This window comes from Eulemur rufifrons, chromosome 19 (assembly GCF_041146395.1).
Source record: "Eulemur rufifrons isolate Redbay chromosome 19, OSU_ERuf_1, whole genome shotgun sequence".
Classification (NCBI taxonomy): Eukaryota; Metazoa; Chordata; class Mammalia; order Primates; family Lemuridae; genus Eulemur; species Eulemur rufifrons.
Window position 1 is genome coordinate 8,852,268 of NC_091001.1, and position 18,314 is coordinate 8,870,581.

The window sequence follows — 18,314 nt, forward strand, 5'->3', positions numbered from 1 at the left end:
AGAGAAGTTCTTTATCAAAGTCATGGTTCCACCTCTGTCCAGGTCATGTAATCACACTTTTCAAAAGCTACAGGAATTTTTAGGTACAACAAGAAGGTGATAAAATCTATGTGATCAAACTATCTGATAGCAGAAAATGCTGCAGGAATCTATGAGTGAATCTCAAGGCTACATATGATGGATCTGTGAAATAGCTGCTATGTTGAAAAGCCCACTCGTCAGAGCCCATGAGGGTGTCCAGCCTAGGGATGCCTACCACACCTGGGGATCAGGGCACCCTCTTTATAGACACAGACACGAGCCTTCTGGGTCACAGAATATTTAGAAACCCCCAGAGAAGGTGCCACACAGGCACCAGTTCTGCTTGTGAGGCTCAGTCTCTTTTACATTACATTTTCTGATGTTTTGAAAATGGAAAAAAATATTAAATCTATTTCTGGACTGGATTGATCTATGCCCAAATCATAAAACTACCACCCTAGTCCATAAAAATGAGTTTACAGTTAGGTCAAAACTTTCCGTCTACCACAAATACTTAAAATCTTTACTAAAAGAAGACTTTCCACGTGCCATAAATGCTTCATTCCCCTTTCTAGCAGTTATAAGTTATTTCAAAGTTATCAATTTCCTAATTTCCTGTTGGAACAAGTCAGACTGACTCAGAAAAAAACCCAATCAGAACAGGAAAAAAGCTACTAATGGCACAAGAGGGGAAAAAGAAGTGAAAAAGGGAAAATAAATAGGTTAAAAAGAGAACTAGAGCATTAACTAAAAACTTAAGAGTGGGTGGCCCACCCAGAAGTGAACAGGAGAGGCACAGAACTTCAACAACATTTTAAGGTCCAATCTGGGAAGAGAGGAACAGCAACAAACCATGGGCAAAGGCCAAAACACAGGCAATGTACTGGCATTAGGGTCACTGCTAAGGGACCCTATGGTTGGCCAATGAGATAAAAAAAACCATGTTGGACACCGTACATGAGCTCTAAGGGGTCAGGAAAGGCACAATTGCCAAAGCCAACTGGGAAGTAGAAATCTAATGAGGAGCATTGCTAAATGTGCACCCAGGAAAAACTGCACACTTGGTTTAGGTACCAGACAGTGAGGGCCACCATGGGCCAGAGAGCATGAAATTGCCTTGGAACATGCACTCAGTGGGTGCTTAAAAAGAAAACGGCAACACACTTTTGGAAAACTAAGGAACTAGAACATCCTTCACTGATTTTTCTCTAGATTTTCTGGCCAATAAGTAACTAGCAAATATAAAACATGTATGTTTTAATGCTAGTGATGGTTTATTACGAATGGACTTACGTGGAATCCAAAAGACATAGGAAAATGGTCTGTGTTGCCATGAGGTTATACTGAGTTCCAAACGTGAAGTTCTTTGAAGGAAGAGATCTACAGGTAGCCACTCAGGTTCTGACTTGGGACCCCACAAAGAGAGCAGCTGGACAGGGCTTCTGGACAGCAGGATGGGAGGCAGACTCTGTACCTCCATCATGCAAAATGGCATTAATAGAAGTTCTAATCTGAACAGCACATAAAACAGGCTTTCTAACCTTGTATCTGACTTGTCAGTAATACTCTGTTATTCACGTAACATTTATTATCACAAAGAACTTCCAGGTACCTTATGTAATTCCAAAGGCAGACGTACAACACCATTCCCATTTTACAAGGGAGAAAGGTAAGCTAACAGACACTGGCTCCCTGCAAGCCCTGCAGCTCGTCCTGACAATATCTGCTCTTAAATTTAATTCCTGGTGCTCCAAGCCAGTCCTCTTACCAGAGCAACTGCTCCACTCACACTACAATGCAGACAAAAACTGGTTTTATCTTCTCCAAGCATAATTTAGCACTCCCAGATTTTCCCAATATGTGCAATGGAAGAAATAAAACAAAGGGAGAAAAAGAGGTTTCAGAGCTCCAGAAAATCCTCAAGACTTCATTTACACAGTGCCCTGGTAAAACTCCTAAGAGACAAAAATGCCATACCTGCTTCATTTCCCCGATATGGACGTGCTCTTTTTGTTTATCTTCATATAAACATCTCAGAAAAGAAATAATCAATTCATTCTCTCGCTGCTCATTTCTTGGTCTCAATTTCTTTAAAAAAAAATCAGAAACAGGATAGATTATATTTATTTTAAATGTCAACAAAATTGCTAAACTATCCTTTGGAAATACTAACAAGCTTCCATCTACTAACTAGTGCTTTTACCCAATCATCTCACTAGGGGGCACCAATGATCCTAAAAGTGGAGATAAATTTTTAAAAAGGACAATGGAACCCCAGGGCCAGATTTAGCTTTTGATTTTGGATGTCCTCAAACCTACAATAAATTTTTAACATCAGATAGAGGCATAGTCAAAATATTTAACAAATCAATAGTTTTAAAATAGAAAGAAAAAACAAAAAATCTACATGAACACCCAGAGGTCAGGAGCCATAATGATTACACCGTTACAAACTCTTTTAATTGAGAAACTGGAAAAGAAAACAGCAACTGCATTCAGGGTCATGGTTTCCCACGTCACATGTGTTCATCATGAAGAATTTTATGGAATCCCCACGAGAGATGTATTTCCATACAAAATTTTGTGGTATGTACTCAATTTATTTCTTTTTTCTTTTTAAAAATTCTCCCTGTGCCTTTTAACTTTTAGAAGGGTAGTGGCAAAGCACACTGGACTAGATAGAAGTCAGGACATAGGTTCTAGTTGCTGCGCAGAAGTGTGCACAAATGCAAGTCACTAGATCTTGGCCTCCTCGTCTGCTGAAACGAGGACTGTGCAGTTTCCTCCAGCTCCCAATTCTTTGAATTGGACATGTCAGTCAGAGGGAATTTTTAAAAGGTTACCTAGCTTAATGTATTATTTTCTCTGAATATGAAAAAAACAAAATGAATTATTCTGGGGATATACAAAGCTTTTAGTCTTTGGAAATACATCTTTTTTATATCAACAATTACCCATTTGGCCTGTTCCTCTTCTCTCCCTACTCCAAAGTTCCAGCCTGACCTTTAAAACAAAGTTGGGGCCGGGCGTGGTGGCTCACGCCTGTAATCCTAGCACTCTGGGAGGCCGAGGTGGGCGGATCGTTTGAGCTCAGGAGTTCGAGACCAGCCTGAGCAAGAGTGAGACCCCATCTCTACTAAAAATAGAAAGAAATTATATGGACAGCTAAAAATATATATAGAAAAAATTAGCCGGGCATGGTGGTGCATGCCTGTAGTCCCAGCTACTCGGGAGGCTGAGACAGGAGGATCGCTTGAGCTCAGGAGTTTGAGGTTGCTGTGAGCTAGGCTGACGCCACGGCACTCACTCTAGCCTGGGCAACAGAGTGAGACTCTGTCTCAAAAAAAAAAAAAAACAAAGTTGGGATGTAATAAATGAATAAACTAGAAAAGCATCTGAGTCTAGGTCAATACCACTCCTGGTGAGCACCTTCACCAGCTAACTAAGGAACAGTGATTTTACTTTGCATGTCATCAGCATTAAAAGCAAAGGTAACACTGACCCAGACCTTCTGATGTGCGCCCTCTGTTAAAAAAAACAAACAAACAAACAAAATTATTTTAAAAGAGAAGTTGTTCCTGTTATACTCAGGAAAAAGAAAAAGTAGTAGATGATAGTAAATGATTAGAAAAGTTTGTTTAATCGAGGACTTTCTATTCTTTCAAATTTCAGATTTAAGTATTAAACGTTTTAGAGGCTAGAGTAGACATTCTCAACCCAGACTCTAGACTAAGAACTTCAAGTGTTACAAAATTTTACATGTTATATACAACAAGTGGATTTTTCTAGAGAGAATTTCAATTAGATCCTCAAAAAAATAAAGTGATAGCAGTCAAGTGTCACAATGCCAACTTAATACTGCTAGATCCTAATAGGGTTAGGACATAATAAGTCTAAAAGTCCACGAAATAATAGAAGTCTCATTCATTGCTGGTGGGAATGCAAAATGGTACAACCACTTTGGAAAACAGTCTGGCAGTTTCCTGTAAAGCTGAACACACTCTTCCCACACAATTCAGCGACTGCATTCTTTGGTATTTACCCAAATGAGTTAAAAATTTATGTCCACACAAGGACCTGTACACAAATGTTTCCAGCAGCTTTATTATTCATAATTGCCAAAACTTGGGAGCAACCAAGATGTCCTTCAATAGGTGAATGGGTAAACAAACTGTGACACATCCAATGGAATATTACTCAGCAACAAAAGGAAAAGGAAAGAGCTACCAGCCATGAAAAGATGTCGAGGAATCTTAAGTGCATGTTGCTAAGTGAAAGAAGCCAATCATAAAAGATCACATTCATGCCATATGATTACAATTATATGACATTCTGGAAAAGGCAAAACTATAGAAATGGTAAAAAGATCAGTGGTTGCCAGGGGTTGGGGGACGGGAGGGAGGGATGAATAGGTAAAGCATCACCATCAGTGAACCCAAATGTAAACTATGAACTTCAGTTAATAATACTATATCAAATACTGGCTCATTAATTGTAACAAATGTACCACACTAATACAAGATGCTATGGTAACATCTTCTGTTAGGAGAAACTAGGGAGTAGGGGACAGTGGAAAGTTATATGGAAACTCTATACTTCCACTCAACTTTTCTGTAAACCTGAAACTGCTCTAAAAAAATAGTCTTAAAAAAAAAGCAACCCAGGGAAACAGACAGGGATTACGAGAGTCCTCTGAGAAGGAGCAGGTGCCGGAGGGTTGACCCATTCTTTCTTCTCCTGTATCTTTAATTAAACCTTTGGGCTACCCTCACAAGAAAATATGTATTCTGCTTGGAGAAACATTTCATAACCATCTATTTCAAAATATCAACAAGAGGCTAAGCATACAGTAATGAAAGAAGAGAACTAATACATTTGCCCTCAAAATATACAAGAAAAATTGATTCAAATAGGCAGAAAATGAAACTACAGCTGAGCATAATGTACTACCATAGTTGCTTTTCATTAAAAATTGAAGCCAAGAGCCAGACACTGTGCCACAAGTGTTGCTAAACATCATAGAGGAAGTCATGAAAGCAGAGAAATACACATTTCAGTGTCATACAAGGTAAAAACATAAATCTCTACTTAAAGGAATTTTGGAATCTGATGAGAGGCTACCCTTTCTATGGAGTTCAAAAACATTATCGAAGTGTCATCCTCCTAAGACTTCCCATGTGACTTCACCATCCTCAATAGTGGCAAATCATTATTCTTTTAAGGTGATTTCCTTTGATAAACTTTCACTAGTCAGAGACAAGTCTCAAGAATATAATGGGGGATCACTTTATAGAATATAACATTAGAATAAGAATGTAATAGGGAACATCATTTTATCTATAATCACAAATTAGCTTGCTTGTTCAACATCAGTCCATGGTGTCAGAAGGAAGGACAGAGTACCTGGGGGGCAGAAACGAGGCAGGACTCTGAGGCAGTGAGAACACTCTAACTCTTAACCTTTGCACTGGCGGCACGGGTGTATTTTCCTTGCAAAAATTCACAATTGATTTGTGTGCTTTTCTATTGGTATGTTACACGTCAATTTTAAAAAGAATAACACAAAACAATTAATTGCCTGTTCAGAGTAACAAAACTAATCTCATTACATGTTTCTTAACCTTATTTCTTTGAGAGTCTTAAAAATTGTTGCAAAGGCAATTCAAAAATAAATTTCTAGCAGGGTACAGTGGCACGCTGTAGTGCCCGCTACTCAGGAGGCTGAGGGGTAAGATCACTTAAGCCCAGAAGTTCCAGGCTGCAGTGAGCTACGACCACACCCAAGAATAGCCACTGCACTCCAGCCTGGGCAACACAGCAAACCCCACCTCTAAAAAAAATTTAACAATAAATAAATAAATTTCCAACACTGAGTAATGAATACCACAGTACTGAGAAAGCCTATGGTCTCCTAAGAAAACTACTTAAAAAGACAATGCTCACTTAGACACTACATTCTGACATCTTTTTTAAAACGTTTACAAGGCCGGGCGCGGTGGCTCACGCCTGTAATCCTAGCACTCTGGGAGGCCGAGGTGGGCGGATCGTTTGAGCTCAGGAGTTCGAGACCAGCCTGAGCAAGAGCGAGACCCCACCTCTACTAAAAATAGAAAGAAATTATATGGACAGCTAAAAATATATATAGAAAAAAAAAAATTAGCCGGGCATGGTGGTGCATGCCTGTAGTCCCAGCTACTCGGGAGGCTGAGACAGGAGGATCGCTTGAGCTCAGGAGTTTGAGGTTGCTGTGAGCTAGGCTGACGCCACGGCACTCACTCTAGCCTGGGCAACAGAGTGAGACTCTGTCTCAAAAAAAAAAAAAAACAAAACAAAAAACGTTTACAAGAAATAATTTTAAGAACATGGAAAATCCAAATAAGTTGACATATATTCTTCCGAAACTGAAAAACACCTCTTCTGATAATTAATCTTTAACTTATATAGTCATGCCATTTAATAAATTAACAATGCCTATGAAGTATAAATCTACTTGATTTATCTACTCAGTGTCTAATTAAGTCATTCCCTGAAATACACTCACACAGATTAGGAGAATTAGACTTTGAGACATTTTAGTTACTGGCCCTACTTGGGCCCAACAGCAATTCTTCATCCTGAAGACGACCGTTTGGATTTAGCACACACAGAGCAGCGTGAAAGAGAGCAAGACCTCCATGGGGTCATGCTCACATATGCCCCATTAGATATGTTTGAAAATTATGTATTTCAAAACGCTCATGAACAAAAAGGTTGCCTTCCAGTGTGATATGCCCACAGGCCCGTCTGGACCAAGTGCTCTCAGAGTGCGCAAGTCCGCCTGTTTACAGAAGTGATCATCTCCAGCATCATTTACATAGTTACTATCGACTTTTCTTTATGATTGTTTGGGGTCCACTTTTTGCTGTTGTATTAAACTTTCATTTACAAAAACTCTGAATGTGATACATATGTTTTAATAACTAAGTAATCACGTACCATTAATTTCAATAGTAATGACATTTGCCTTATGAAAATTTGCTCTTAGAGGAGTTTTTCAGAAATAAATTCCCCTCCTGGAAAGACAGTACAAAGGAAAATATTTACCATTCTATTTATAAAAGGACTCATGAAACTGCAAGTTCACCTTTGTTCTTATGACCTTTTGAAATGTATGATTTTCAAACACATTAGCAGGTACTGCTACCTAAAAAGAAACCAAGGACTTGGTTTATAATATAGTTTATAAAACCAAGAATAGTCGTTGAGGAAATAATTCAACAAGACCATCAATAAGCCATCAGAAGAAAAGACCCACATCGAACTTGTATCATTCAAGGAAAAGCGAGGCTTACAATGATGGATGACAAAGTATGAACTGGCTTTTCAAAGCCAGTGAACGCTATGACTTCCCTTTGGTGTTCAGGGCAACCAGAACATTATAGAGACATCTAGAACAACACAGAGGCTCCAGGATACTAACTGAATGCTTTCTTATTTCAGTGAACTTTAGTCATATCTACTTTTTTCTGAAGTCTTTTTGCTGTAATGTACTAGGTGTCTAAAAACCTGCATGGGTCAAAGAGAATCTCAGAATCATACCTATTAAGAACTTCACACTGCTGCAGAAGAAAATTTTGTGTATTATCTACACTGATTCACCGCACTGTTTTAAGGAAGTTACGCGGTGCTATCCAAACAAAAAAGAAAAGCCACATTAGGGAAGGGAGGTTCATCTTCCATGCTTTCTAGAAAGATGTTCCTCAAAGTGACCTGAATAGTTTAAATGGGTCAGCATTAGATGGAAAAGGTCCTGGCTTCAATTGTAAATGCATTAACAATCGGAAGCAAATTGTCCATTTCTGAATTCCAAGTACAAATCACATTACATTTGTCTAAGAGTACTGTGTACTTAGGACTCTAAAGGTCTTTTAAGAAACAACAAAGTTTCGTATCTCAAGTTGATTCAGAAGAATAGAAAATTTAAAGGCAACTGAAAATTGTGAAAATTACCCTCTAGGCTATCTGCTAAATAAAAAATCTTCCTATGCTTTCTTTCTGCAAACATATGCCAATTCCACTGTAGAAGCTGAACAAGGGAGTAAGAGAAGAACTTTAACATGTGATTTAAAAGAAAAAGACAATCTTGTATTTTTCACACTAACAGAAAACAGACAGCCCACACAGTTGCTAGCCTTCTTGTTGTGTTTAATGAACCCTCTACTTGTAGAACATGCGGACAGGGATATTTACTCTTTGTTCTGATGTGCTCCCCTCCCTAGAAAAGTGCTAGGAAACCACAGAAAATGCCCCTCGGCTAAAGCAGACATGAAATTTTTGATGAGCTCATTGAAGATTCATAATGAACAGGCCATGGGCACGCCAGCACACACAGCATGGATTCCCCAAGATACACTGTATCTAAATGCAGGGACAGGAGCTAGCTTCCAACTTTACTACAGAAAGCAGATGAGCTTGGTTTTTGTTTTGTTTTTTTGAGGTTTTTTTTTTTTTTGGTTCAACATAGTATATGGCTCTAAGTAGATTAACATGAACTAAATTTATTTCCAAAACTGACAAGGGAGGAGGAGGAACAATTATGTTCAAGTTCACATATAAAACATCTTGTTTGACTCCCACCGTCAGGGCTGCAATGCTGCACGGGACGGGGCTGGCGGAGGTTTCGTGTGGCACACATGAGCACGTGTGGACCAGGGTCCAGGTCTTCCCTCTCTCAGGCTGAGGCTCTCTTCACTTTAAAATTTCCTTTCTCTTATTCTAGCGGATTTGTTTAAGGGAGAGGCTTCCCAGTTTTAGTCACTCTAAGCTAAGACCTGATGTGAATCTGAAATTCTGACTGGGCCCCTATGCGGACTGTTAAATCTTAAACCAAGAGGAACTCAAGATCCTTGTCTCCAGGCTAGGACAACACTGGCTTGATATTTTGCATACATAACATTTTACAGGTAAGCTGCCTGCCTTTTCTTTCCTTCTAGAGATTAAAAACTTGCACTGTACCTGAATCTCCTCAAAAATAGTCGCCTGCTCCTGATTAGTTAATGTTGTCAGGTGCTTTTGCAGTTCTAGTTTGGTTTTAGAAGAATTCATTCCTATTAAGAGAAAAAAAGGAACATGAAAAAAAATCTCTATTTGTAAGTTATGAGGTACAGCGTTAACCTGCTCCATATGCATTCCCTTTACATTCTTACCTACCCATGAATTCTAATCAATAATGTCAGTGATGCTATCATTATCATCTTTTAATTGAGCTCTGATGTACAAGATACTGCATATTAAGCATTAAATCTACATTATTTCACTTAATTATCAAAACAATCTGATGACAAGGATGTTGTTACCCCATTTTACAGCTAAGGAAACTGAGACCCAGAGAGCGTACATAATTTGCAAAGACCACCAACTTGAACTCTAACTCAGGTTTGGGTGGTTTTAAATTACTTCTCCAAGTTAAAACACTTCATACAATCAGAACATTCTCCTTAGAAAATGATAAATTCTGGCTGGGCGCAGTGGCTCACGTCTGTAATCCCAGCACTCTGGGAGGCCGAGGCGGGAGGATTGCTCCAGGTCAGGAGTTCGAGACCAGCCTGAGCAAGAGCAAGACCCTGTCTCTACTAAAAAATAGAAAGAAATTATATGGACAACTAAAAATATATATAGAAAAAATTAGCCGGGCATGGTGGCACATGCCTATAGTCCCAGCTACTCGGGAGGCTGAGGCAGGAGGATTGCTTGAGCCCAGGAGTTGGAGGTTGCTGTGTGAGGCTGATGCCACGGCACTCTAGCCCAGGCAACAGAGTGAGACTGTCTCAAAAAAAAAAAAAAAAAAAAAGAAAGAAAATGATAAATTCGTGTATTACATGTAAACCTGGAAACATTTTTTAAGGAAAAACAATGACTACTTGGCCAGGCGCGGTGGCTGACACCTGTAATCCTAGCATTCTGGGAGGCCAAGGCGGGAGGATTGCTCGAGGTCAGGAGTTCGAGACCAGCCTGAGCAAGAGCGAGACCCCATCTCTACTAAAAATAGAAAGAAATGATTTGGATAGCTAAAAAAAAAAAATATGTATATATATATGTGTGTGTGTGTAAAATATTAGCCGGGCATGGTAGCACATGCCTATAGTCCCAGCTACTCGGGAGGCTGAGGCAGGAGGATCGCTTGAGCCCAGGAGTTTGAGGTTGCTGTGAGCGAGGCTGACGCCACGGCACTCACTCTAGCCCGGGCAACAGAGCAAGACTTTGTCTCAACATCCCCCCCCCCCCCCCCCCCGCCCCTTGACTACTTGGTTTGAAAACTGACCTACATTTGTCCCCTGTATAAGTTCCCTTTACATAAAGTTGATTCATGTGGCTAACAATTTTCCTTTTACCAAATGCTTATTATTGTCTAAAGATAATTTAACTAATGTTATGAAGGGTTTTGAGGAAAAGTTACAAAAACAAAGTCATTACATAATTTTAGTGCCTGTTAGAATTTGATATTTAAGAAGTTTGTTCCCCACAGAAACATGGCTCAGGGTCTATTTTGCCTTTTCTTGATGTGCAGAGATAAATGTCACACACGATGTGACTTATAATGAAAGGATTTGCTGACCCAAGTGCCAGGGGGAAAAAACCTGTCCCGGTTACTTTTCTTTCAAGGGCAGCTCAACCCTCACCCACCTGCTGCTCCCTTCTCCTCATCCAGAGAGGGTGAGCCCCTGGGCAGAGCGTGGCCAAGGCTCTGCTGGAGAAAGTGCTGGACACACCCAAGTAACTCAGGCTGGCCGGAGGGAAACCATGCCTTCATTTGGGCGACTTGTCCAAGGTCAGGAGGCCAGCCAGCAGCCAAGCTGCCCCGAGACCACTGTCCCTCTCCTCCCACCACCACGGACATCCTCGTAGCAGACTGTGGCAGAGGCTGCTGCCGCTACTCAAATCGTTGCAGCTAACTCCACTTCCAGATGTTCTTCCTCCCCCCATTTTTTTAAACTCAAGAAAACCCTAAGAGGCCACCCTAAAAATAGTAGCCAATATTTCTTAAGTGATTGCTGTGCTACTTTGCTTGACACTTCACGTGTATTATCTCATTTAACCCTCAAAATAATCTTTGAAATGGGCTGTTTTTTTCAGTAAGCCCAATGTAGAAGAAAGTGAGGCATGTCAATGTCAAGGTCAAGTGTTCTGTCCAAGGTCATCAGTTAAGTAAGGGACAGAGTCAGAATCTGAACCATGTCTGTTTGCCTCCAGCAATCAAAGTCTCAAGCACTCCACTGCCTCCCTGGACTAGGACGGTCGAGTCGCCCAACACTCAGGTGGCTGCAATACAAAAGCCAGTGCAGAGGTGGGTTAAAGTGCAGAGAGGACAGCCAGGCTTGTCAGAGTGCAGTTCAGGTTCTCTTCCGGGAGGCTGTCACATCACACAAAGCCTGGGAAACAGATACAAGGCTTCCCAGTATTGACTACTTAAATGCTGAAGCAAAATCGGGTTTACATTTATGAACAAACAGCACTTAGTGACCATTAACCCAAAATCCTCCCCCAACATATGGAGGATGTTTCTGACACAGACTAAGCATCATATTTTGGAAAAACTGTATTGCTTCATGAAACACTTGTATGTGGGGAATACACCCTAAGCCCTAAGAGGAGTCAGACTATACACTCTCAACAACCTCAGGGGAAATCATGAAATGCAGCCCATTCTTCATCTAAGCAGGTAGGAAAAGACCCTCCGACCAGTGTCAGGCTGCCTTCAGGATGCCTCAGTCCATGAGGTCTTTCCTGCCCCCGCTCTGAACAGCTGCTCTCACCCAGGTCCCAGCACCCTCCACGTGGATTCTCAACACCTTCGGCCACGCGTGGGCAGTTTCTGCAGCAAGGTTCACACTGAAGGCATCTCCCCAGAGGCCCCATGAGACGCCAAAAGGGTTTATGGAGGCAATGGAGGCATGGGACAAAGCAGAAAGGTGGCCAGAGCCCAGGGAATGCCCTGACTCCAATCCCTCCCCACTCGGCTGTGCTGAAAAGCTCTTATTAGAGAAAGCGCTGAGAAATGACTTCGTTTTGATGGAGAAAAATTTGTTCTGAAAGCAAAAGGAAATCTCAGTTCAACCTTTTTTTTTTCTTTAGTGAAAGTATAATTTATTTTGGTGATTCCCAAAATGCTCCTCTAAACTTTGAAATAAGCAAAATACTATATATTAATAAATACCACTGGGTTGTATACTGTTCAAATACAGAATTGGGTACAGCTGTGCTTCTTATACATTACAAGTGCATTTCAGAGTGGAGAGTCCAGTGTAATCAACACGTACAGTATTATTTCCTCTATTTATAGATTCTGGGACATAACTTGACTACATCAACTGACTACGAAAATATAGTCTTTAAGTCTCTTTTTGTGGCCACATCACTGGTCCCCTCCACAGTTTACAGAGTTCTTGTTCAGACCATAACTTCCTGTTAGAACTATTCTCACAGGAACATACAATGAGTTTTAATAAGCCACTTTATTCTACTTACTAGAAATGCAATAATAAAAAGCAACAGACTCTAAAAGTGTTCATAAAATAATCATCTCCTCTACTACAGATCCCTCTAATAATGTGTCATCTATACTCTTAGAAATGCTTCCCAGGCCAGGTGCGGTAGCTCACGCCTGTAATACCAGCACTCCGGGAGGCCAAGGTAGGCGCATGACTTGAGGCTGGGAGTTTCAGACGAGCCTGGGCAACACAGTGAGACCCCATCTTTACAAAACATTTAAAAAGGAGCTTGGTGTGGTTGTGTGCTCCTGCAGTCCCAGCTACCCAGGAGGCTAAGGCAGGAGAATCACTTAAGCCCAGAAGTTCAGGCTGCAGTAAGCTATCATTGCACCACTACACTCCAGCCTTGGCAACAGAGTGGGACCCTATCTCTAAAAAAGAAAAGAAAAGAAATGTTTGTCATCATGTAGGTAACACAGTAAAATATACCCTCACCAGACTTCTAATTTCACTATCAAAGAATGTTTTCACATTAGAATTTTTTGCCATGGTTGGATTTTATCAAGTAAAAGATGAATTAAGTGATTAATTCCAAAACTACAACAGCAAAATCTTTACCCTGATTAGGCTTTTCAGCTGTAACTTTCTGAAAGCTAAGCCAGACCAAAGAAAGATTTATCAAGTGGAACTTTGGAAGTACTCCAGTTTCTGCAGATTATGATCTGCTTTATCTTCAAGGCCAAAGCCATTGCTGGCTTCTTAATAAGCTCTTAGGGGACATTCCCGTCATCGTTTACCTTATCTTGACAACCACTAAGGAAAGGGTTAGTGATCCTCTCAGTTGAGAACTCTAGTCAAAGCAAAACTTTTCTTGTTCCCAGATATATTTTGTATAATGTCAGCAAATAGTAACAACTTGGAAAACACAGTCAAAAATATTAATCATGTTTATTCATTTTAAAGAGCACTGTAATGCCATAAATGAACCTTCCCAGACCTTAAGATGTCAATTGTTAATTTATCTCATTTAAAAAAGGAAACCAGATACCACTTCACATCCATTAGGATGGCTACCACCATCAAAAAAAAAAAAAAAAAAAAAAACCCAGGAAATAACAGATTTTGGTGAGAATGTGGACAAAACAGAACCCTGTGCACTGGCAGTGGGAATGTAAAATGGTGTAACCACTATAAAATAGTATGGCTGTTCTTCAAAAAATTAAACACAGAATTACCATATAATCGAGCAATTTTACTTCTGGGACTATACCCAAGAGAAGTAAAAGCAGGAACTTGAGCAGATATGTGCATGCCAACATTCACAGCACCATTACTCACAATAGACAAAAGGTGGAAATAACCTAAATGTCCAGTGATGGATAAATGGATAAACAAATGTGGTACACACAGAAGATGAAATGTTATTCAACCTTACAAAGGAGTGAAACTCAGACATATGCCACAAGACATTATGCTAAGTGAAATAAACCAGAAACAAGATAAATACTGTATGATTTCACTTATATGCAGGAGTCCGATTCATAGAGACAGAAAGTGGAAGGGTGGTCGCCAGAGGCCAGGGGAGGGAGTTAGCGTGTAATGAGTTTCAGATTGGGAAGACGGAAAAGCACTGGCGATGGTGGTGGTGATGGAGACACAACAACGTGAATGGACCCAGTGCCACGGAACTGCACACTTTAAGAAAAGGCTGAAATGATAAATTTTGCGTATATTTTTACAATTCTGAGAAAAGGAGAAAATCAGATCTAAATGGCAATGTACTTTTTCTTTACACAATTATAGCTTATAATAAGCATTCTATATACATGGGAAACCATCAAATCCTTGTTTCTGCAATAACATGGGTTCTTTAAATCACGTGACCCTTCCCCAAAACCACAAAAAAAGTTTTAGGGAAATCCTCCCATAAACAGAACACAAATGCAAAACCAAGAACAGAGAGGCTGAACCCCTTCACCTTCCAGACTCCCTCAGATAAACATCATCATCGCCCACTTCCTCCCTTACCTGCCCACTTCCTCCCTTACCTCGGTTTTGTCCTCTCGCCGGGCTCCTCTGCAGTCCTACAGACAGAGATTCTCCCGTCCTGCCTGAGGCCGATCTCCCCACCCTGTTCAGGAGGGACACCCTGCCACGCATTCTGACCCAACCCATCTGGTCCCTCGGACTCTGAAATAGCCCAAATCTCTCTAATTCTAAAAAAACTAAGTCAGCTTCGGTCCCTGGGTCTTCCCCCAGCGTGATTTTCTCCTGGAAAGGTTTGGTGGCAGGTGACCTCAAGGGCTTTACCGCCTGGGCTGAATCCCAGGCTCACCATGCACCAGTTTATTCCCAGACGTCTCTAACCCTCAATTTACTTATCCACGTAAATAGTCCCTTTTCCTCCCACTAACATGGTGAAGATTTAATGGATAACAGCACCCAGCGCAATGCCTAACACATCTTAAGTATTCAATAAATATTAGCTGCAAATCATAACATTTTATTACAGCTTCTCCCCAAGCCAAGTTTCTGGAGATTGTGGTAAATACTAACAGTCACACTTTTATTTCTTCTCATTCGCTTCTCAGCTGCAACCTGTCTTCTGCTCCCTCTACTCCACTCAAACGGTACTGGTAGAGGTTACTGACGACCTCCCAATGGAGAAGCCTAGTGGAAGTCGAGTTCTCATCTTACTAGATCTCTCCTTCATGGCCAGTGTGACTGACCACTCGCACAACCTCGATAAACGCTATGCAGCCATTTTGGTCACCTGTTTCCCTGAGTCCTCTACCACCCTGACAGTACCTTGCAGGGAGATGGTGATGGGGGGTGGGGGGGTGGGAATGGGTTCTTACCTTTGTCCCTCCCCAGCACCTGGTATAGCACCTGACATACAGAAGACATCCACTGCACGTGGAGAGTCCACCTACCATACCAGTAACGAATACAAGCCTGTTAGGCAGAGCCTTTCAACATGGGTGTGTCATCTAAGGTTTTCCTGGGACCTTTAACCCCCACTGAGTTAAAGCTGGAGAGGGTCCCCTACTCACCCTCTATCCTTTCACAGAGCTTGTGCAGGCCCTGCAAGGGGCAGCCCTCGCACAGCTGGGCGGGCGCTTTGGCCGTCTGCTGCACGGCAGCCACCGTGAAAGCCTGCCTCAGGGTCATCATAATTTCATCAACCTGGTCAAAGAGAAGAGAAATTGTACTCAGCAAAACAATCAATTTAAAATTAGCTGGCTGAGATTTCAAGAAATTTATGGAAAAGATTTTTTAAGATTTTAAGATTTTTCTGGACTATTCTTTAGCCAATAATTACAATAAGGGCTAGGATTACAGTCTTGAGAAATACTTCCTAGATGCTCACAGCTCTTCAAGCAGGTAAGGTAAAAACTAAAAATACAAAGTAAATACTGAGTGAAAAGCAAACTTCTTGGATCAATAGTCCATAATGACATTTTTAAATGTTTCACCAGAGGGTAAAACTGAGCAAATTCTTCAAAGTAATAAAAAATTTAAAATATACACCCAGAAAAGTCTCAGCTGTGTTATTAGCTAGTTATTAAATAGTCATGAATGAATAATTAAAGCCAAATAATGTTACGTCAATGAGACCATCTGGTTTTGCTAAGGACAGGAAAATCAGTGAGGTTGAAACTCCTTGTAAATAGGTTCAAAGGTAAGAACTGTTCATGCTCTCTCACCAGAGCTTCATTTGTGCACTGGAACACGTAGCAGACAAAATGAAAGCCGCCGCCTCCAGAAGACTCCCGGCAGATAAACCCAAAGTGGTCCACATGTCTGATGCCCTGTCAAAGGCAGGGGAAGAAGAGAACAGGATATTGAATTGTATCCAGGTTAGGCACTACCACCACCAGAAATGCACCTTAAGATTTACACAGCACAATTTTAAAGACCACTAGAAAATTACTATCTTCTCAGATATTTTAAAATAAAGACAGATCCAAGTTGGGCGCAGTGGCTCACACTTATAATGCCAACACTTGGGAGGCCAAGGCAGGAGGATCACTTGAGGCCAGGAATTCGAGGTCAGCCTAGGCAACACAGTGAGACCCCTTCCCTACAAAAATTTTTTAAAACTTAGCTTGGTGTTGTGGTGCGTGCCTGTAGTCCTAGCTACCTGGGAGGCTGAGGCAGGAAGGATCACTTGAGCCCAGGAATTTGTGCCAATGCACTCTAGCCTGGGTGACACACTGAGACCCTGTCTCTAAAAATAAATAATTAAATTAAAAATAAAAACAAATCTAAAAACATCTCTCAAATATGATGATTAGGTTTTTATACCAAAATGTTACTTTGATTACCCACACAAGAGAACTAAGATCTGAAAACTCAAGCTTAGTGTTAAGTATTAAAATGAGAAAAATTAGACCTTTTCTTAAGTATTTAAGAATTAAAAATTACTTAAAAAATCAAAGGTAGATGGGCACAGTGGCTCACGCCTATAATCCTAGCACTTTGGGAGGCCTAGGCAGGAGGATCACTTGAGGTGAGGAGTTTAATACCAGCCTGAGCAAAAGTAAGCAAGACTCCATCGTTAAAAAAAAAAAAAATTGAGAAATTAGCTAGGCGTGGTGGCAAGTGCCTGTAGTCCCAGCTACTTGGGAGGCTTAGGCAGGAGGATCGCTCAAGCCCAGGAGTTTGAGGTTGGAATGAGCTATGATGACTCCACTGCATTCTAGCTGGGGCAAAAAAGTGAGACCCTGTCTCAAACAAACAAAAAATCAAAGGCAGACCAGAGATTAATGAAGAAACACAACTGTGCACACAAATATAAACAGACACAAAGGTATTTTTAAAAAAAGATTTAAAACATATTTGTCCTCCTAAAATAACAAATTTTAGGAGGTAAATACTGAAGTGAAATGGTACAAAGAATGAGTCAAAAATTATATACACAGAGTGGAGGAGCTTTTAAATGTAAGATATTAGGCCAAGGCTCAACTATAATTTCCTAAGAGCTGTTTTTAATAAATATTAATACATAAACTTGTTTCAAAATCAGCTAGCAGAGGTACATTAATACAAATAAAACATCTTCCATAAATACTAATACATCAATGTCCTCTGAAAGCACCAGCATGCAGATATGAGCACTAATAGCTTGAAGTTCAGGTAATCATATAAACTGTACTCTTCAGGAAATAATAAAACTATCACATGAAAAAGCAAACATTTAAAATTGATATTTCAACAGAAATAGTATCAAATCAGGGTAAAAATTCTGTGGATAATTTCACTTTCGGGCCAAATATTTCCCAATAAATGAGCAATCACTAACATACCCTGGCATCTCAATCAATGTTCTCCAATAACCAATTAAGCATAAGCTAGAGGCTACAACTTAGGAGAATATGATTTAGAAAAACTTTTTCTTTGTAAATGGTTCCTATTCAATCTAAGGAGAACATTATTTTCACATTTTGCAGGGGGGGAATCCCATTTGATTATTTAAGGTGTTATAAATCAACAAACACTGAGATTTTCTTAATATTTTATTAATTATGAAAATGAAAAGTCAGAGTTTGAAAAAATAGCCAAATGTAACTTTAAGTGGGCTCATATTTGTCAGGAAGACCCTGAGTAAAACTGGTATAGCTAATCATAATGGAAAGATTCCTCCAACATCTATGAAACACCTACAAGATTATGAAAAAAAAAGTTTTCAAGGCCAGGCACGGTGGCTCACGCCTGTAATCCTAGCACTCTGGGAGGCCGAGGCAGGAGGATTGCTTGAGTTCAGGAGTTTGAGACCAGCCTGAGCAAGAGTGAGACCCCGTCTCTACTAAAAATAGAAAGAAA

At 40.4% G+C, this 18,314-nt stretch overlaps 1 protein-coding gene across 4 annotated transcripts in view; it reads right to left on the bottom strand.

The window, feature by feature from the left end:
* The window catches only part of TBC1D1 (TBC1 domain family member 1), a 202,881-nt gene that overhangs the window by 81,531 nt on the left and 103,036 nt on the right, over nucleotides 1-18,314 (bottom strand). For all 4 annotated transcript variants that reach the window (XM_069495292.1, XM_069495293.1, XM_069495291.1 and 1 more), the window contains 4 exons: nucleotides 16,196-16,300; nucleotides 15,542-15,674; nucleotides 9,016-9,107; nucleotides 1,999-2,109 (listed from right to left, as the gene is read on the bottom strand). In XM_069495292.1, coding sequence (XP_069351393.1) covers nucleotides 1,999-2,109; nucleotides 9,016-9,107; nucleotides 15,542-15,674; nucleotides 16,196-16,300 — 441 coding nt within the window. The remainder of the gene's footprint in view (nucleotides 1-1,998; nucleotides 2,110-9,015; nucleotides 9,108-15,541; nucleotides 15,675-16,195; nucleotides 16,301-18,314) is intronic.